Below are 21,060 nucleotides of genomic sequence, written 5' to 3'. Positions count from 1 at the left end.
CAAAATCCAGCAGAGCCATGGTTGGGATGGCCATTCCCAAAATTCAGCAGAGCCATGGCTGGGATGGCCATTCCCAAAATCCAGCAGAGCCACTGCTGGGATGGCCATTCCCAAAATCCAGCAGAGCCATGGTTGGGATGGCCATTCCCAAAATTCAGCAGAGCCATGGTTGGGATGGCCATTCCCAAAATCCAGCAGAGCCATGGCTGGGATGGCCATTCCCAAAATCCAGCAGAGCCATTGCCGGGATGGCCATTCCCAAAATCCAGCAGAGCCATTGCTGGGATGGCCATTCCCAAAATCCAGCAGAGCCATGGCTGGGATGGCCATTCCCAAAATCCAGCAGAGCCGTGGCTGGGATGGTCATTCCCAAAATCCAGCAGAGCTCCCAGCTCCTGCTGTGCCAGTGGGAATTGCTCAGTGCCAGCTCTCTCAGGGGCTTTGCGAGTGCAATTAGCTGGCAGTATTAATTACACTCTAGGTGAGCACAAAGCTGAGCAGGGCAGCTGAGCCAGCAGCTCCTCTGGGAGCTGCTGTGGGGTGGGAATGCTGGAATTTGCAGGAATCAACCCTCAGCATCCCAGGACAGAACTTCCCTCTGGACAGAGCACCCCAGCACTGATGGAATCATGGAATCATGGAATTGTTTAGCTTGGAAAAGCCCTCTGAGATCATTGAGTTCAATCCCCCAACACTGCCAGAGCCAGCACCAAACCATGTCCCCAAGTGCCACATCCACATGGCTTTAAAATCCCTGCTGAATAATGACACCACACTGCCCTGGGCTGGAAAACCTTCACAGGGAAAAAAATCTTCCTAAAATCCAACCTAAACCTCTCCTGGCACAACTTCTGTCCTGTCATTTGATACCTGGGGGAAGAAACTGGTCCCTGTCAGTCTACAACCTCCTTCCAGGCACAGAATCTCCTTCCAAACATCTCTCAGGATGGGAAATTCATGAAATCAAGAGTGGTTTGGGTGGGAAGGGACCTGAAATCTCATCCAGTTCCATGGGCAGGGACACCTTTCACTGACCCAGGTTGCTCCAAATCCTGTCCAGCCTGGCCTTGGACACTTCCAGGGACCCAGGGGCAGCCACAGCTTCTCTGGGAAATCCATCCCAAGGCCTCACCACCCTCACAGGGAAGAATTCCTTCCACAGGAACTTGGAGAGCAAAGAAAACTTCCCCCTGAGCTGCACTCTCTTTACTTACTTTGTGTTGGTTTTTTTTTTTTCCTTTAATTTCTTTTATTAATAAAAGCTTCATTAACGAGCAGCGACAGAAACTCACACCAGGGAACTGAGTATTCTGAGGAGCCAAGTCATCAATTAAACCAACATTTCCCTCTGTTCTTTCCCTTTCAAACCCTCGGTTCCATCACCAAAAAGCAGAGTCGAGAGGGCTCCAGTGAGGAGGAACAATAGCAGGGCACCGACTCCTACATCTGCCCCTTCTCCCCCCCAGGGAGGAGGGGATCAGAGATCCCACAATTCCAGGGATCCATGGGAACCATGGATGCTGCGTGGCACAGCCAAGGAAAGCTGCCCCAGCACCTCCAAAATGTGCAACCCCCTGTCTGCAGGGTACCCAAAAGCTGATATTTCCCCCCTCCAGCATCAATTAATGATTAAAATCATTCCTTGCCCTGACTTTTTTCTCCTGCTGGGATGGTGAATGCAGCAGGATCACAAATGCTCGGCAAAAGTGTCCCCAAGGTGTCCCTACAACTCTTCACCCAGCAGCTGAGGAGCTGGAACGGCAGCATCCAGCAATTAACTCTCTCTGATTTTTGATATCTCTCTGATTTTTGATATCTCTCTGATTTTTGATAAATCCAGCCCTCTGGAGAAGCTGGAGCTGAGTTCCACGTGCTACAGAGGAAAAGTTTCCCGCAGAGCACACGTCCCTTTGGGATGGGGACAGAGCCAGGGGACAGAGCCACGGGCATGGGCGAGCAGCCCGCGCCCTGCAGCTCCACTTCCATCCTTCCCTCATGCAAAAACCCCATAATTTTTAAGGTTAATAAAGCCCTTGTTTGCTTAAGACAGCACCTGTTTCTATGGTGACACTTGCAACCCGGAGCCTGTTTATCAGCGGCGCCGCCGCGCGCGGTGACAGCGCGGCCACCACCAGGGAACACACGGTGGGCAAGGCCAGCGGCGCTGCCAGCACCTCTGGGGACAGCAGTGCCACCATCCCTGGGTACCCAAATGCGCCAGTGCCCATCCCTGGCATTCCCATCTGCCCTACAAAGCCACAGGAGGGGCTGGAGCTGCACCCACAGTGCAGGGAAGGCCGGGGTGAGCCATGGCTGGGAATGGTTCTCCATCAAAACCATTGGATGCGCTTCCCCTGTGCCACCCCAGAGCAGCTCCGTGCCTCAGTTTCCCCCGTGCCCTGCCCTGGGAAGGGTTCAGGGCTGATCCAGGCGGTGCTGGTGGCAGCAGAGCCCGGCGGGTCCCGCTCGGTTCCATCCTGGCGCAGGATTTCTCCCGGCTGGCAGAACCCGTTTCCATAACGACTTTCTGTTACAAACATATTTTGATAAAAATAAAGTTAAAGCGGCGAGGCTTTAGTGGAGTACAAATTCGCTGCTCTCGCCCTCCCCCTTCCTCCTCCCCGAGGAGGGGGAATAAAGATGGAAAGCTTTCCATTTGAAGGGCAGTATTTTCTCCCTTCTTTTTCTTTCCCCACTGAATACAAAATGGAAAACCTTGTTTACCGGGGATTCGCTGTAAACCAGTTCCGACTCTGCCTGGTTACCTGATGCTCTACAGTATGTACAGGATAATGTGATAAATTCATTTCCAATTCACTGCATTATCCTTTGAATATTTTAATGACTCATTGAATGGAGTAAAAAAAAAAAAAAGAGAGAAAAAAAAAGCTATTTCAAATGAACAATTATGCTGCATTAGAGTAAAGGCTGATTATATTTAAATACTGCTTCCATGGATAACGGGACATATCGACCTCCGCCTATAAGAGCTAATTTGGCTCTTATCTCTAAATAATTTTACACTGCAAATTACCATGAAAACCTAAAGGGCTTTAAAAACATTCATCAAAAGATATTATTCCACTTTGTAGCAACATTTTTATTTAAATTATTTTGAATAGGAGTGAAAGCATCTCTCGTGTTTGACAATTGGAGCGGCGACGGAGCAGCGGCTGATAAGGAACGGCGAGCGGCGCCCAGGGGATGGGATGGTTCCATCCCAAAAATCCACCTGGGAGAGCAAATCCCAAGCCAAACCCCAAAGTTGGTGGCGTGCCAAAGTGCTGCAGCACCCAGGAGTGGCATTTGGTGCTGCTGGAGCTGCCTCCCTCCAAACTGGGGGATGGCAAAGCCTGGGTGATGCCGGAGGGATGCCAGGGCAATACGCAAGGGATGCTGGGGGAGGCTGGGGTGGCACCCAAGGGATGGTGAGGTAGTACCCAAAGCATGCCAGGGTTGTACCCAAGGGATGCTGGGGTGGTACCCAAGAGATGCCGGGGTAGTACTCAAAGGATGCCAGGGTGGTACCCAAGGGATGCTGGGGTGGTAGCCAAGGGATGCTGGGTGGTACCTAAGAGATGCCAGGGTGACATCCAAGGGATGCTGGGGTGACACCCAAGAGATTCTGGGGTGGCACCCAAGGAATGCTAGGGTGGTACCAAAGGGATGCTGGGGTGATACCCAAAGGGATGCTGGGGTGATACCCAGGGGATGCCAGAGTGATACCAAAGGGACCCTGGGTGATACCCAAGGGATGCTGGGGTGGTACCCAAGAGATGCTGGGGCAGTATCCAAGGGACACTGGGGTGACACTCAAGGGATGCTGGGGTGGCACCCAAGGTGTACTGGGTGGATACTCAAGAGATGCCAAGGTGATACCAAAGAGAGGCCAGGGTGGTACCAAAGGGATGCCAGGGCTGATACCCAAGAGATGCTGGAGTGATGTTGGGAAAATATCCAAGTGATGATGGGGGGAGGCTGGGGTGACACCCAAGTGATTCCTGGGGGATGCTGGGGCAAAGCCAGAGCAATACCCAGGTGATGCTGGGTGATACTGGGGTGATGCTGGGGGGACGGCCAAGTGATGCTGGATGGTATTGAGGTGATACCCAAGGGATGCTGGGTGATGCTGAGATGATGCTGGGTGATACTGGAGTGATGCTGGGTGATACTGGGGTGATACCCAAGGGATGCTGGGTGATACTGGAGTGATGTTGGGCAATGCTGGGTGATGCTGGGGTGATACCCTCATGGTGCTGGGCAACACTGGGGTGACACTGGGGTGGTATCCAAGCACTGCTGGGTGATACTGGAGTGATGCTGGATGATACTGGGGTGATACTGGGGTGGTACTGGGGAAGTCCCAAGCACCGCTGGGTGATGCTGAAGTGACACTGGGTGATACTGGATCACTACTGGGTGATACCAATCACTGCTGGGTGATGTTGAGTGATACTGGGATGGTACCCAAGCACTACTGGGTAATACTGGGATGGTACCAAACACTCTGGGCAATACTGAGATGACACTGGGTGATACTGGGGTGACACTGGGGGATACTGGAGTGGTACCCAAGCACTGCTGGGCACCCTGGAGTGACACTGGGTGATACTGGCATGACACTGGGCAACACTGGGGTGACACTGGCGACACTAGAGTCACACTGGGCAACGCTGGGGTGATGCTGGGTGATACTGGGGTGACACTGGGTGATACTGGGATCACGCTGGGTGATACTGGGGTGACACTGGGCGATGCTGGGGTGACACTGGGCGATGCTGGGGTGACACTGGGTGACACTGGGGTGACACTGGGTGATACTGGGGTGACACTGGGCGCTACTGGGGTCACTCTGGGTGATACAGGGGTGATGCCGGCTCGGTGCTGGGGTGACACTGGGCAACGTTGGGGTGACACTGGGTGATACTGGGGTGACACTGGGTGCTACTGGGATCACGCTGGGTGACACTGGGGTGACACCGGGGCACCGGCGGGCGCGGGGGCTCCTCCAGCCCCCCGGCACGGCACCGGCCGCCCCATCCCTCCCAGAGAAAGGCACTTGCAAGCCCCTCTCTGCACCAAAGCAACAGAAGGTGTCATGTAAAGCCTACACGGTTATTTTAGAGCCAGTGTGCAAATAAGGCTGTCAGCTGAAGCTCCTCGGAGCCAAGACTTCCATATCCCCCCAAGGATCTGCATCTCAACGAGACACCATGTGGCTGAGCCCGCCGGCTCCGCACCCGGATTTGGGGCTGGGGGATCGGGAAAACTCCTCCCAGACACGCCAGGACCCCCCCACTGCACCCCCAGCCACGGGCACCGAGCTGAGGGGGTTTGGTCCCGGTGTCCTCATGGGATAGGGGAGGATTTTTTGGTGGTTTATTGGGCATTTGTGGGATTTGGGGGATTTATAAGCGTTTCTGTGTGTGTAGAGGAGAGATACACATACACACACCCACGGGAGATGGAGGGGATATATTTATCCCATCATTATAGGGATCATATCAATATCTAGGTTTTATATAGAATATTGCATGGAGTCAGTGAATATCTCACGTTGGAAGGGACCATCAAGAGCACCGAGGCCAAATCCCTGCTTGGATATGTGTGTTTATATTTATAAATGTATTTATCTCGTGATAAGAAAGCTTAAGGAATTGTTGGGGCTGGGATCCACCCTATCCCTGGCAGATAGGGAAAAACCCTTTTCCCTCCCCAAAATCTCCTTTTTCCTGCCCTCTTTCATGGCCTACCACAGAATATTTTACCTTAGAGGTCACACTCAAACACCAGGGGAAAAAAATCCCACCTTCCATTTGTGCTGGAGGTTTGAATCCCACATTTCCCTTCTTTGCTTAAAGGATTTTACACTCCAAAAAAAAAAAAAGGAAAACCACAATAATTAGCAAGAGGGAACGGCTCCGAAGGATCTGTGTACAGAAGGAAACACAGGAGCTTGGGCTCCTTTGCGTTTGGTAAATATTAAAATTAATGAGAGACTTTCAGGACCCTGTTGTTAGAAATGCAGAAGGGTTTCTGTGAAGGATAAAAACACAAAACAACATGAAAAAAAACCCCCAAGCCCTGTACACAAATTCCTGCAATTATTCCCGATGCTTCCTATTTTTCAGCCAATTATGGAATTCATGGAAAGTATTAATATCCTGTTTTAATTTGCTTAATATGCCCATTAACAATAAAAAGTCTAATTAAGGTATCTGTACAAAGAGCCCTCAGCAGTAATTTCAGAGAATAATAGAGGAGAACGACGCGATATTTCTTGTTAAATGCACGCTGCAAATTAATTGATATCTTAATTAGGCTTTAGTACCCAGATTATCAGTTAGATTGATTTAGGGCTGCAACATCTCATTTTTTGAAGACATAAAAACAAGCAGGAAGGGGAAAAAACTGCTTTTCCAAGATATTTCTGGGAGCAAAGCCATGACACACTGGGACAGGGAGAAGGACACAGCGCTGGGAAGTGCCACAATTCATCCCAAACTCACTTCCCCCCTTGTTTTTTCACTGAATTCAAACCATTTTTAATCCAAAAAAAGTATCAAAAACTAGAAAACTAACTGAGATTTTCACCAAACTCACTTTTTTAAGCCCAAAACTCAACCAGCAGCAGGAGCTGTTTGGAAGGACGCGCTGTCTCCGCAGAGAAAACCGGTGGTGGGGAGTTGGCAAAGTGTTTTTTGGGCTTTTTTTCCAGCATTTCCTTAGGAGAAGGAGGGGAAAAAAAAAAAAAAACCAAAAAACCCAAGCAGCAATATTTTTGGACCAGCCTGGCTCTTTATAGCCTGAGGAAGCACTTCCCTACCTACACGCCCAGCACCATTTACATTTCTCTGGCAAACACTCGTCCTCCCCTCCGGGGTTTCTCCAGGAGGAGTTTGCATCCCATGGGATTCCAGCCCTTTCTGCTTGCTTGGGAGTGATCCCAGGAGGAGTTTGCATCCCATGGGATCCCAGCCCTCCCTGGATGTTGGGAACGGCCCCCATGGACTCACCGGGATGTCGGTGACCAGCCAGTGCCTCCAGAAGCGGAGCCGGGGGTTCTCTCTGTTGGGAGCGTCGGGGTCCACCATCACCAGGACGTATTTCTTGTTCTGCAAGAGAGGAGAGGGAGATGTTGTGATCATGGGGTGACAGGAAAAAGCCTCCAAATCCACATTTTTCCACTCTTCTCCAGCTCTGGTGGTATCACCCCAGAGGTGAGGAAGGAATGGGCACCAGGGGAAGCCAAAAATCACCTGAGGATGATTTAATCCCAAATCTTTCCAAAGGAACAATGTAGGTTCTGTCTCCTTCAAAGGAGAATTCCCTCTGCTTCCCACCACATCCCCCTGGGGCACAGGATTGCTGCCCCTCTGGTATTTTTGGGATTCAGAGTTGGCTGGGGACAAGCTGGGTACCCCATCCTCCATGGGGGTGGCTTTGGGGAGCCAAATTCTGCCCCAAACATGCCAAAATAACCAAAAGGTGTTCCTGAGATGCTGCAACAAGCAGCACCTGGGGGTCAGGCAACACTCCTGGGTGATGGGATTGGGCAAAGAGAGCTGGGATTTGTGGATAACACTGGTTTAGCCCCCAGGAAACCCTGAGAGCCCCCACTGAGGGTACCCAGCACCCAAAGGTGCCACCAGCACAGAGCCCATGTGGATATTTTGGTCTGCTGAGGATGGAGCTGGCTTGCGAGTGACCTCTGAAAGGAAAACCTGCTGATCTCCAGGGATTTGGCAGGACCTCAGGCACCAGATTATCCCCCAAGCACGCAGATTAAGGGATCTATATCCGAATAAAAGCTCCAGGTGCGTCTGTCAGGGAGCCAGGCTCTGCTCCAGCCGCCCCGGAGGCTGGGCTGTCACCAACAGCCCTGGGATTCAGCCCTGCAATTCCCACTGGAATTGGCTGGAGCTCTGTGGCTGCCCTGGGAGACCTGGCAGGGATTTGCACAGTGAGGTTTTTGGGGCTGACTCAATATTTTTGCTGTTTCCCAACCTCTGGTTGGGGTAAGGAGGCAAAACACCCCTGAGGTGTTGCCATAACCTGTGTCCCCCTCCCTTGGCATCCCACACGTCTCATAAACCTCTTGAAGACCACAGACAGCACCGCTTTTAACCAGAAAATGAGGATTTCAACCCATTTAGCTGGCAACAGTTGCAGAGAAAATCCCAAACTCCCTCAAAGCGCCTCGCCCAGAAGTGCTCTGATCCACAAACCCCAGCCTGGCATCACCCAGGGTGGGGGAATGACACCAAGGCTGCAGATGTGAGCATGGGAAAGGGGCTGTGATGGTGTCACCACCTGAGGCTGAAGGTCAGGACCTCGAGGCACCCCTTGGCATCCCACATGTCTCATATAAACCTCTTGAAGACCACAGACGACACCACTTTTAACCAGAAAAATGCAGATTTCAACCCATTTAGCTGGAAACAGTTGCAGAGAAAATCCCAAACTCCCTCAAACCGCCCCACCTGCTGCCCTAATCCACACATCCCAGCCTGGCATCACCCAGGGTAGGGGAATTACACCAAGGCTGCAGATGTGAGCATGGGAAAGGGGCTGTGATGGTGTCACCACCTGAGGCTGAAGGTCAGGACCTCGAGGCATCCCTTGGCATCCCACACATCTCATATAAACCTCTTGAAGAGCACAGACAACACCATTTTTAACCAGAAAAATGCAGATTTCAACCCATTTAGCTGGAAACAGTTGCAGAGAAAATCTCAAACTCCCTCAAACCGCCCCACCTGCTGCCCTAATCCACAGATCCCAGCCTGGCATCACCCAGGGTGGGGGAATGACAGCAAGGCTGCAGATGTGAGCATGGGAAAGGGGCCGTGCTGGCATCACCATGTAAAGCTGAAGGTCAGGACCTCGAGGCACCCCTTGGCATCCCACACATCTCATAAACCTCTTGAAGAGCACAGGGAGCACCGCTTTTAACCAGAAAATGAGGATTTCAACCCATTTAGCTGGCAACAGTTGCAGAGAAAATCTCAAACTCCCTCAAACAGCCCCACCCGCTGCCCTAATCCACAGATCCCAGCCTGGCATCACCCAGGGTGGGGGAATTACACCAAGGCTGCAGATGTGAGCATGGGAAAGGGGCCGTGCTGGCATCACCACGTGAGGCTGAAGGTCAGGACCTCGAGGCATCCCACACATCTCATATAAACCTCTTGAAGAGCACAGACAACACCACTTTTAACCAGAAAAATGCAGATTTCAACCCATTTAGCTGGCAACAGTTGCAGAAAAAATCCAAACTCCCTCAAACCACCCCACCCAGAAGTGCTCTGATCCACAAACCCCAGCCTGGCATCACCCAGGGTGGAGGAATGACACCAAGGCTGCAGATGTGAGCATGGGAAAGGGGCTGTGCTGGTGTCACCACGTGAGGCTGAAGTTCAGGACCTCGAGGCACCCCTTGGCATCCCACACATCTCATATAAACCTCTTGAAGAGCACAGGGAGCACCGCTTTTAACCAGAAAATGAGGATTTCAACCCCTTTAGCTGGCAACAGTTGCAGAAAAAATCCAAACTCCCTCAAACCACCCCACCCAGAAGTGCTCTGATCCACAAACCCCAGCCTGGCATCACCCAGGGTGGGGGAATGACACCAAGGCTGCAGATGTGAGCATGGGAAAGGGGCCGTGCTGGCATCACCATGTAAAGCTGAAGGTCAGGACCTCGAGGCACCCCTTGGCATCCCACACATCTCATATAAACCTCTTGAAGACCACAGACAACACCACTTTCAACCAGAAAAATGCAGATTTCAACCCATTTAGCTGGAAACAGTTGCAGAGAAAATCTCAAACTCCCTCAAACCGCCCCACCCACTGCCCTAATCCACAGATCCCAGCCTGGCATCACCCAGGGTGGGGGAATGACACCAAGGCTGCAGATGTGAGCATGGGAAAGGGGCTGTGCTGAGGCTGAAGGTCAGGACCTCGAGGCTGAGCCGCCACCTCCATCCCCACCACGCTCCCACAGCTGCAGCCGGCTGAGAGGGAAAAAAAAACAAAAAAAAAAGCAGCAAAATTCCTTAACAGCGCCGAAATCAGCGCTTAATAGCAAGGAGGAGGAGGGGGAGAAGAAGCCCGACAACCCAAAAACCCTACGCTGGAAGTGTGAAGGAATTTGAGCTCTAACTTTGGGGAGGGTGCGGAGCCGAGCTCGGCGTTTCTGAATCTCTCGGCTCCGCTCGGAGCCCAGCTGGTGGGAACAGAACGTGTAGTCATGGGACTGTCATCGTGTGCTGTCCAGGTTAACATGTAGCATTTCTATTACTATTAACAGACTTTCTGCTCCTCACTCCATCTGTTCTTCGAAATAATTGCAGTTGTACAGACCATGCCTTCGCTCCAGGCAGGCTCTGGGGAGAGGATAGTGTTTTTATGCAAAAAAAAAAAAAAAAAAAAATTATTAAAAAAAAGGAAAAAAAAACGGGGAGGAGAAAAAAAAAAAGTGTTAAAAAATAACAGCAAACACGAGAATAGAGTGCAAGTGAAGCTAACAGCAGGCTTGGAATTGGGGACAGATTGTGGCCTAGAAAGGTGACGGCGCACGCGGCCGGGGCCGGCAGGGCAGACCCCGCTGGGGACAGGAGCTGGGGTCAGGGCCCTGGGCAGGGCTGGCCCCGGGGATTTTTCTCTCTCCTCACCTGCCGGCCACCCTCAGAGCCACAATCCCTCACCTTCCACCTAAAGATAGCAAAGCCCTCCCCGAGCCGAGTTAATCCAGGCTGCTCATCCTGCGCCGCTCCAAGGCTGCAGCAGCCCCCAAAGCCACCCCAAAACCCCCTGTGCGACCACCCTAGGCCATGCCAGGCACCCCAAACACGGGGGGATGGTTTTGAATTGCTTGCAAGCAGCAGAGCAGCCCGAGTGTGGTGATTTTGGGGGGTTTTGATGCTGAAATCCCTCCTCTACACGGGCTAACAGCATTAGCTGCTGTCAGGGCTGCAGACGGGAGCCAGCCCCGAGTGACACGGGAGCTGCTCGGCTTTACAAGCATGAGCCACCCCCAGGGATTTTGGGAGAGGAGGAAAGTGGCTTTAGATCAGAAAATTCCTCCCGTGCACAGGAACAGGAGGCATCATGCTGTGCAAAGGGAAGGGAGGAAGGGCGAGAGGGAAGAAAAAGCCGCTTGGAATGAAAATTTGGGGGAGAAAAACACCCCCAAAGCTTTGTTGCTCATTCCTGCTTGGCCCAAGCAGCGGAGGAGCTGCTGGAGAGCAGCACCCAGTGTGTCCTATTGGTGTCATGGGATTGTGGAATGGTCTGGTTGGGAAGAGAACTTGAACTCCATCCAGTTCCATCCCTTGGGCAGGGACACCTTTCACTATCCCAGGTTGCTCCAACCTGGCCTTGGACACTTCCAGGGATCCAGGGGCAGCCACAGCTGCTCTGGTGATTCCATCCCAGCCCTTTCTTGTCCTCCTAGCCAGGAATTCCTTCCCAATATCCCATCTCTCTGGCAGTGGGAGCCATTCCCTGTGTCCTGTCTCTCCATCCTTGTCCAAATCCCTCTCCAGCTCTCCTGGAGCCCTTTAAGCTCTGGAATGGGCTCTGAGCTCTCTCTGGAACTTTCTCTTCTCCCTTGGGCACTTCCGGGGATGCAGGGGCAGCCACAGCTTCTCTGGGAATTCCATCCCAGCCCCTCCCCACGCTCATTCCTTCCAAAATGCCCACCCCAAGCTCACTTTTCCCTGTTTGGACCATTCCCTGTGTCCTGTCCCTCCATCCCTTGTCCCCAGTCCCTCTCCAGCTCTTCTGGATCCCCTTTAAACCCTCGAAGGGGCTCTGAGCTCTCCCTGGATCCTTCCCTTCTCCAGGCTGATGTGTGACACCAACCAGGTCACCCTTCCATGGCCACCCTTCCCTGCTTCCCCACCCCAGGACACTTTAAAATCAACATTTAACCGTTCACAGGAGCTGCTGCCTTCCCAAGCACTCAAACCCACACCTGCAGCACCCAGCTTTGCCCCCACACCCCTGGGAAGGAGCGTCCTCACCCTGCTCCTCCACCTGCCACCAAGCTGGAGCAGCAGAGCTGGTGGCAGGTGACAAGAGCCCTGCATTTCCCTGCTAATTGTTTCTAGAGGGGGAAGCAGCAGCAAAATATCCAGTTATTCCTGCAGAAAGCATTAGCTGCTCCAATTAGGCACAGGTTTAGGGAAGTCGCTCCGAGCAGGCAGCGACTTTTCCAAGAGGCAGGAGAGGGATTTTGTGCGCTGAGGATACACACGGAGCTCAACAGATCCCGCCGAGCCGGGGCTGCTCAGGAATTAAAGACTTATCCAAATGAAAGCAAATAGGGTGTTAAGTGACACACATGTAGAGCGAGCGGTTTCCTTGGAAACCAGCGCACATGGAAGCAGCACACATGCAGGGCTCGGGTGTTTTCAGCTCTGCCCTGCCAGGGATCCCCAACTTGGGCAGGGCATGGAGCTGGGTGAGCCCAGGGGTGGCTGTGTCGGTGTGTCCGTCCCGTTGGCATCCCTTTATCCTGGGATAAAATGGATTAAAATGGGCTTTATTCTGTGCAGGGGAGATGGATGGTGCCCAAGCTTTGCTGTAGGAATTCCATCCCAAAACTGGGCCAAGCCCCAGTGCCTGCTTCCCAGCATGGGAATGAACAGGTTTGGATGGATCCAGGCTGGATCCTCCCAGCTCACCCCACCCTCAGCACAGGATGTTCCCTGCAGCAGCCCCTCACCTCTCAGGGGATGAGGTGAAATTTCCAGCTGCCCCATTGCCACCTTGACAGCTCCTAAGGAATTTCCCTGGGTGTTGAAGGAAATCATGGAAATCACGGGACAGGTTGTGACGGTATCTGAGCCAAAAAACTTTCACCTCCCTGGGAGCTGCAGCCTGGCATTGCCCCAGCCTGCATTATCCTGCTGGGGAGGATTTTGATGGCATGAGATGATCCAGGCTGGTCCCATTGGTGTGATGGGACAGGAGATGGAGCCAGGGAAGAGCTGGGTTTACAGAATTACAAACAAAAAACCCTCAATCTGTCCCAAAATCACTTTCCAGAGCAGGACAGGGAGCTGGGAAGAGCACCCAGAACGCTGGGAAACATCCCAGCTCTCCTCAGGGATGCTCGCAGGGTCCAGCTCACGTCCCACCAGAGCAGGAGTTGAGGTGGAAGCGCCGCCAGCACCAGCTGAGATTTGAGATCAATCTGGGCTTTTTTCTTGGCTTGTCCCCAGTACTAAAAAGTTTCTATAACAGGCACCGGCTTCGCAATTCTGCTGCTGCTGCCTCGCCAGAGACAAATTCCAGCTCCTTCCTCGGCGGCAGAGAAATTGTTTGTGCCCGAGTTGTGCTGTGGCTCGGGGAAGGAGCTGCAGGATTTCACCTCCTCCCTTCCCACCTGCACCTCGCCACTTCCACGGGCAAAACAAACCAGGTCAGCAAAATTAACCCTGCTCCGCAGGACTAGCCCAAGGGGACAAGTGGCACCTGCTGAAGGCTGGACCCAACTCTCCCAGGCCTGGCTCCCGCTGCCCAAGGGAACTTCATTGAATTTCCAACTGCAGCTCTCCCCATCCCTCTGCTCTCCCTTGGGGCTCCCTCACCGGCCAAATATTTATGCAGCCTAATGTCCTAATGAGGATTGATTCATCCAGGGTGGTTAAGGAGTGTGTGTGAAAGGTCTGTTCCCAGATTAAGGGCTTGGGATGCTTTAAGGAATGGATTATTTGCTCTGAAAGAACAGTTTGTTTTCCCTCATAGCAGCAATAAAACAGCAGTGGGGGTGCTACACACCCAGCACAACCAGGCACAAAGTGGGATAAATATTCCAAAGGGTCCGTGGTGCTGGAAATGCAGGTGATGATGCCTCTGGAGCACTTTTGGGGAGGGAGGGGAGCAACAGGCTGTGATTCCTCAATCAGAGACCCCACTCTGCTTTGGGTTCCCCAAATCGACGTGAATCCACCAAAATCCTCAAAAGGGGAAACACCAGGGAATGGGGCCGCACATCCCAAATCCAGGAGGGAACCAACACCCCCAGAACCGCTCCAGCCCGCTCCGGCTGCCCCCCTTTTCCCCGGGAGCTGTTTGTCACTGCTGCAGCCTAATGAGCACCACGCACTCGTCCCCGGGCTGGGGACACCGCGGCCGGAGCAGCCGGGACGGACTCGGGAAGCGACACATCTCCCGAGCCCAGAGTGAGGAGGAGGAGGAGGAGGAGGCGGCCAGCGGCCGCGGTGGCAGAGCGCAGCCTTCCAGCCCAATTACTATCACGCGGGGGGACACATGGATTGGTGACATTTGACATTTTCTACACAATATTTTGATGCAGAATGGCACCTCCGTCACAAATTATTTTGCAAAACTTGGCTTGGGTTCTGATGGGTTTTTAAATTTTTTTTTATTATTTTTTTTTCTGGGGGAAAAAAATAAGAAAATAAAAGCGTTGCACAGGGGTGGCATTTGCAGGCCAGCAATGGGAAGGGTCATGGTGTCCCCTCAGTGAGCTGTGCCACCAAGGGGAAACTGCACCCAGAAATTCCAAGCTTTGCTCCCATGCACCCACAAGGCCCTTGGGGACCCTCAAAAGCTTTTTCCCTGCTCCCTCCCATGATTCCTGAGACAGCTCGGGAGCATCGGGGGGCCAGACCCCTCCTGGCAAGGCAGGGGCTCTCAGCGCTGGGAATTGCTGAACTCGGTGCTACCAGACACCTCGGCGAAGCTGAAATGACTTTAAATGCCTAAACATTTTAAAACAAACCCTGGAACAATTCAGCTCCGAACTCCTCGCCTGCTTTCTCTCCCTCCTCGCTCTCTCTCTCCCATTTTTACGGTTTCCAGAGCTGTTTTACGCCTCATTACCTGCACACTGTGAGTGATGTCTGTCGGTCCTAGAGCTGTAAATACCTTAAATCATGCTTCATTAAGAATATCTCTGGTGCTATTAAAGAGCTATAATAGACAACGAGTTAACAGATGATTAAATATGAACTCCATTTGTGTCACTCACCGCGGGCAGGAAGAGGCTTTAAGTTTTTTAAACTCGCTCTCATTATCTGGGGAAGTGGCGGGGATGGAGGGGGATGGAGGGAGGCTCGGTGGGATGGAGGGAGGCTGGCTTGGAAATGTGAGGATGAGGATGGAGGGGGCTGGAATGGGGTGGAGGAGGCTGGAATGGGGCGGAATGGGATGGAGGGAGGTTAGAATGGGATGAAGAGAGGCTGGAATGGGATAGAGGGAGGCTGGAATGGGATGAAGTGAGGATGGAATGGGATGGAGAGAGAATGGATTGGGATGGAGGGAGGCTGGCTTGGAAATGTGAGGATGAGGATGGAGGGGGGTGGAATGGGATGGAGGGGGGCTGGAATAGAGTGGAGAGAGGCTGGAATGGGGTGGAGGGATGTTGGAATGGGATAAGGGAATGCTGGCATGGAAATGTGAGGATGAGGATGGAGGGGGCTGGAATGGGATGGAGAGAGGCTGGAATAGAATGGAGGGAAGCTGGAATGGGATGGAGGGAGGTTGGAATAGAATTGAGAGGCTGGAATGAGATGGAGGGAGGTTGGAATGGGATGGAAGGAGGCTGGAATGGAGTGGAGGGAGGATGGAATGGAATGGAGGGATGGGCACACGGAAATGGAGAGATGGAGATGGGGATGAGAGATTTTCATATGGGATCAAAGGATGCTCACACAGGAATTGAAGGGTTGGGGGTAGAGAGATGCTCCTGTGGAGCTGGAAGGATGGGAATGGAGGGGAATGGAGAGGAATGGAGGGGAATGGAGGGGAATGGAGGGGAATGGAGGGACCTTCACCTGGGATGAATAGATGTGTGCATATGGAAATGGAGAAGATGAAAGGATGTTCATATGGAAAAGGAGGAGTGCTCGCATGGAGGTGAAGGGATGCTCCTGTGGAGCTGGAGGGATGGAGAAATCCTCACATGGAGGGATGGGAATGGAGTAATCTCACATGGAGATGGAGGGATGGAGGAATCTCTCATGGAGATGGAGGAAATGGAGGAATGTTCACATGGAGATGGAGGGATGGGAATGGAGGAATCCTCACATGGAGATGGAGGGATAAAAATGGAGGAATGATCAATGGAGATGGAGGGATAAAAACGGAGAAATCCTCACATGGAGATGGAGGGATGGGAATGGTGGAATGCTTAACGGAGATGGAGGAATTCTTCTGTGGACATGGAGGGATGCTCGTGAGGAGCTGGGGGGACAGGAATGGAGGAGATGGAAGGATTCTCTCATGGGGATGGAGGGCTGGAAGGATGCTGTCAGTGGAAGAATGGAATGGGAGAATGTTGTGGAATGTGGGTGGAAGAATATTTTGCAATATGTGGAGATGGAGAGAGGGGAATTGAGAGATGGATCCTCACGGAGATGGAGAGATGGGGATTTAGGGATCCTCACATGAAAGTGAAGGGATGGGGATTTAGGGATGCTTGAGAGGGGTTGGAGGGATGTTTCCATGGAGACAGAGGGATGTTGGCCCCATGGATGGGACTCTGCACCAGGAAAACCCAGGAGCCACCAGCTCCTCCACGCTGTGACTCCAAGCTGGTGATCCTTGCTCAGATTTTCCCAGCTGGGGTCTGGTAGCTGGAGATTATAAAGAAAATCAAATAAAGGGAGAGGTGTACAATGGCGAGATGCTTTGGATGGGACAGGATGAGTTCTTGGAAGGAAGGTGGATGGGACTGAGGGAGGCATGGATGCCTGGGAAGAAGGGCTGGAGAGCAGCAGCATGAATGGAGATGCAAAAGGGATTGAGCATCGCTGGCTCTCAAATACCAGAATAGCTCAGCACAAATGAATTGCCAAAGTGCAAATTAAATAATAATTAATACCATTAAAATCCCATGAGCACACAAAAATACTGAGGAAAATTAAATAATGAGTGTTTTCCTCTCTTCTGGATTAGATTCTGCTCTGTGAAAAGAAAGAGCATTTTCACAGGCTCCAGCACAAGTGGAATTATCCCAGTGTCACAATCCTGGCTGGGAGGGAGGCTGTGGATGGTGCCAAACACCCAGCACAGTGTCCCAAACTGTCCCAAAAGGAGAAATGGAGCTGGGAAGGGGCTGGAGCTCCAAGAGAGCTGAGGGAGCTGGGAGGGGCTCAGCCTGGAACAAAGGAGGCTCAGGGGGCCCTTGTGGCTCTGCCCAGCTCCTGCCAGGAGGGCACAGGGACAGGAGCAGAGGGAACGGCCTCAGGCTGGGCCAGGGCAGCTCAGGGTGGGCACAGCAGGAATTTCCCCATGGAAAGGGGGCTCAGGAACTGCCCAGGGAGGGTTGCAGTGCCCACCCCTGGAGGGGTCACCTGAAGGTGGCACTCAGTGAAAGGTGGGGATTGGGCACAGGTTGGACTCAGCGATCCCAGAGGCCTTTCCAACCTCAACCATTCCGTGGTTCTGAGGGAGGAGGATCTGGGGATGAGGACAGACCTGGCTGTGGGAAATGCAGGTGCCCTGAGCATGGCCCAGGTCAGGAACGTGGCCACTGTCCCTGCAGATGTCCCTGCGCTCTTTGGGAGGGATCTCACAGCAGCACCCGGCACTGAGAGGAACCTCCCTGGCTTTTCCCCACTCTCTCTCCCATCCCTTCCTCCACTGGGATCTGCCTTAAAATCACTCAATGATTTTAAGGCTGATCCCAGTGGAGGATCCCAGTGGGTCAATGGAGAGGGCCCAATGGCTCTGCCCATGCCCTGTGTGGACAGGGGGCCATGGGCAATCCTCAGGGTAATGAACCCCAGCTCTGCTCCGAGACAAAATCCACGGCCTGATTCCTTACAGGGATAAATCCCCATTCCTACAATCCCCTCTCATGAAAAATCCCTTCACCAGGATTTCTTCTCCTGGGCAAGTGGGAAGCTTCAACTCTCCTGAATGTGATTTGGAGAATTGTTCATCCAGCATGTGAATTGTTTTAACTTAATGACCAACCCCAGTCCAGCTGTGCTGAGACTCTGGTCAGTCACGGGTTTTTATTATTCATTATTTTCCAGCCTTCTGATGTCTCCTTTCTCTTTCTTTAGTGTAGTTTTGGTATACCATTTCCTTTAATAATATCATATACTACATATAATATAATAATATAATGAAATATATATAATATATAATGAAATATATAATAGTATAATATATATAATGAAATATATATAGTGTATAATGAAATATATAATAATATAATACATAATATAATATATATAATGAAATAAAATGATAAAATATTAAATGAAATAATGAAATAAAATATTAAATCAGCCTTCTGACAACATGAAGTCAAATTCTCATCTCTCACCTCGTCCTGGGGACCTCACAACACCACAACCCCCTGCTCATTCTCATTCCCCAGCACACCCCGACCCCTCCGCAGGGACCCGAGGCCGCCCCCGAGGCCACCGGGGGTCCCGGGCTGCGGAGGGACGGTGACACTGCTGTCCCCAGGGACGGCGCTGCCGGGGCCGGTAATTGAATCCGGGGCTGGATGAGGTGGAAATGCCATTTTGGGAGCGCCCCCCGCTCCCCATCAGCGGCCGCGGGTCCCCCCGCTCCCTGCCGCGACCCCGCGGCCCCTCGGGCAGGGTCAGGCGGCTGCGGCCCCCAGGGTCACCCCGGGAAATTAATCCCGGAGCCCCTTGGGAGCAAAGATACGGAGGGAAAAAACACATCTCGGTTCCATTTGGGGGGAAATTAAAGCGTTTCAGGAGCGGCCCGAGCTGCTCGGTCCGGCTCCATCCCTGGGGATGCGGCGCCGACCCGCCCACGGCATCATTTACCTGCTGGAACCCCCTCCCAGCGCTTCGAGTTTGCTGCTGCTGAGTTGTGAGTGACCAAAAGAACAGACAGGGCCCTTCTCCCACCCCCAAGCACCAAATAACTTATAAAACAGATATAATATATAATATTATATATACAATATTATATATAATATTATATAATGGTTAATGTAATATATAATATATAATATATAATATATAATATATAATATATAATATATAATATATAATATATAATATATAATATATAATATATAATATATAATATATAATGTATTATGTATTTTGTATTGTATATATAATATATATACCTAAAATATACATAAAATATATAATATATAGATATAAAATATTATATATTTTATATCATATATCACATATCACATACCATATATCATATATAATACATTGTACATACTACGTAACACATAATATATAATATATATTTGGAATAAATATTGTGTCTATATTTCCATCTATAATATATATATTTATATATTTTATTAAATATTTCTAGAATTTAAAAATATATTCTACATGGAAATATAGACCATATTCTGTATATATTCTCTGAATATTCTCTATGTATTATCTATATAATGTTCACTTATATTGTATATGCACTGTAAGGAAATATAGATTATATTCCAGATAGAGATATATTGGATAAGATATATTCCCAATATTACTTAGGAATAGGACCCTGCCTTCGGATCTCATTAAAAAGCTGTTTAAATGTGGGAATAATGGGAGAAATCTACACCCAGCTACCCCCAGAAAGAGCTTCGGGAAAACAACCAAGAGCTCACCCTCCCTCCTCACAAACTGCTCTTGCCAGGAACAGGAGGGAAAAGATGCTCAGCTCAGAACTTCCCTCCCTGGTAAAATATTTAATAATAAACTCAGAGGAGAAGCCAACTGTCTCCCTTGGATGTGGTTTTCATTTGGAAGTTAATGGGAGTTTTATTTCCAATCCAATTTTTTTTTTAATTTTCTTTTCTTTTTTTTTTTTTTTTGAATTCCTGATGTATGTTTTGTTCTGATAAATCCATCCTGTCAGGGCGAATAAATTCCAGCTGGGATGGACAGAGGGATGACACCCGTGTCACATTCCATTCCCCTCCAGCCACCCTTTCCCTGATCCCCGGCACTTTGTGAATGGATCCCGGGAACAACATTTGGAATCACCCCGAGCCCCACAACAGCGTTAACGCGTTAATTCCCACCTCGCCTCGGCGCTTTGAAATCCCGGGGAAAAAAACCCCAAAAACCCCCAAAAAAACCAACAAAACAAAACAAAAAAAAAAATGGGGGAAAGCTGAAATGAGTCCTGTGAAAAGGAACAGGGCATCATTAACGCAGCCGGATCCGTATCACAGGCTGCAGCAATTATTCCCGGGTGGAACACGGCAAGCTGTGAAGAGCTTTCATTACCAGGGGTGTTACAGGTCCCTCACCTCTGGCCAATCTCCCGCTAAAACGGGCATTTTCTGCACCATGGATTCCAGCTCCATTTAAATCCGTAATTGCTCTGATTGGGGGGCATCTGGAGCACGGGGAATTCATGACTGAGAAATCTATTAGGCAATAAGTTGATTACTTTTAGGCACCTTGAAGTCGGCTGGCCTCAATTGCTGCCCGGCTCAGGGGGGTGCCTGGAGGTGCTGATTTCCAGGGGGTGCCGTCTGCCCCGGCTCCCCTGAGCCTCAATTACCTTCCCGGGTCACCAAGGGGGAATTCAATCAGGGAAGCAGCCCATGGGATGCTGCTCCTGCCTTGGAAATGCAATTCCCCTCTCCAACCCACCCACGATGGATATCAGGTGGCGTTTCAGCATTTCCCCAGGCCAAGCAGGAGGTGTTTGCTCCAGGGATGCTCAGGTGTGCATCAGGAGTGATCCTTTCACAATAATTTCCCTTCTTGTATCTCTCATTCTGTACAGGGATGCTCAGGTGTGGATCAGATCTGATCCCTCAATCCCTCTTTCCCTTCTCCTGTATCCATGTTTGCTCCAGGGATGCTCAGATGTGGAATCATCTCTGATCCTTCTATCCCTATTTTCCCCCTTCCTGTATCCAATTCTAGTCCAGGGATGCCCAGGTGTGAATCAGATCTGACCTCTCCTTCCTTTTTTCCCTTCTCCTGTATCCAATTCTAGTCCAGAGATGCTCAGGTGTGGATCAGTGTGATCTCTCCATCCCTATTTCCCCCTCTTCTCTATTACCTGTTTTCTCCAGGGATGCCCAGGTGTGCATCAAATAC

At 51.0% G+C, this 21,060-nt stretch overlaps 1 protein-coding gene across 1 annotated transcript in view; it reads right to left on the bottom strand.

The window, feature by feature from the left end:
• Positions 1 to 21,060, bottom strand: part of PEBP4 (phosphatidylethanolamine binding protein 4) — a 90,602-nt gene that overhangs the window by 39,023 nt on the left and 30,519 nt on the right. Inside the window, exon 4 of the mRNA XM_074559030.1 lies at positions 7,017 to 7,115. Within this exon, the coding sequence (XP_074415131.1) occupies positions 7,017 to 7,115 (99 nt within the window). The remainder of the gene's footprint in view (positions 1 to 7,016; positions 7,116 to 21,060) is intronic.

The sequence above is a fragment of the Zonotrichia albicollis genome, chromosome 26 (assembly GCF_047830755.1).
Source record: "Zonotrichia albicollis isolate bZonAlb1 chromosome 26, bZonAlb1.hap1, whole genome shotgun sequence".
Lineage (NCBI taxonomy): Eukaryota > Metazoa > Chordata > Aves > Passeriformes > Passerellidae > Zonotrichia > Zonotrichia albicollis.
The sequence above is the reverse complement of the archived record's forward strand: the minus strand, read 5'-3'. Positions and strand labels throughout refer to the sequence as shown.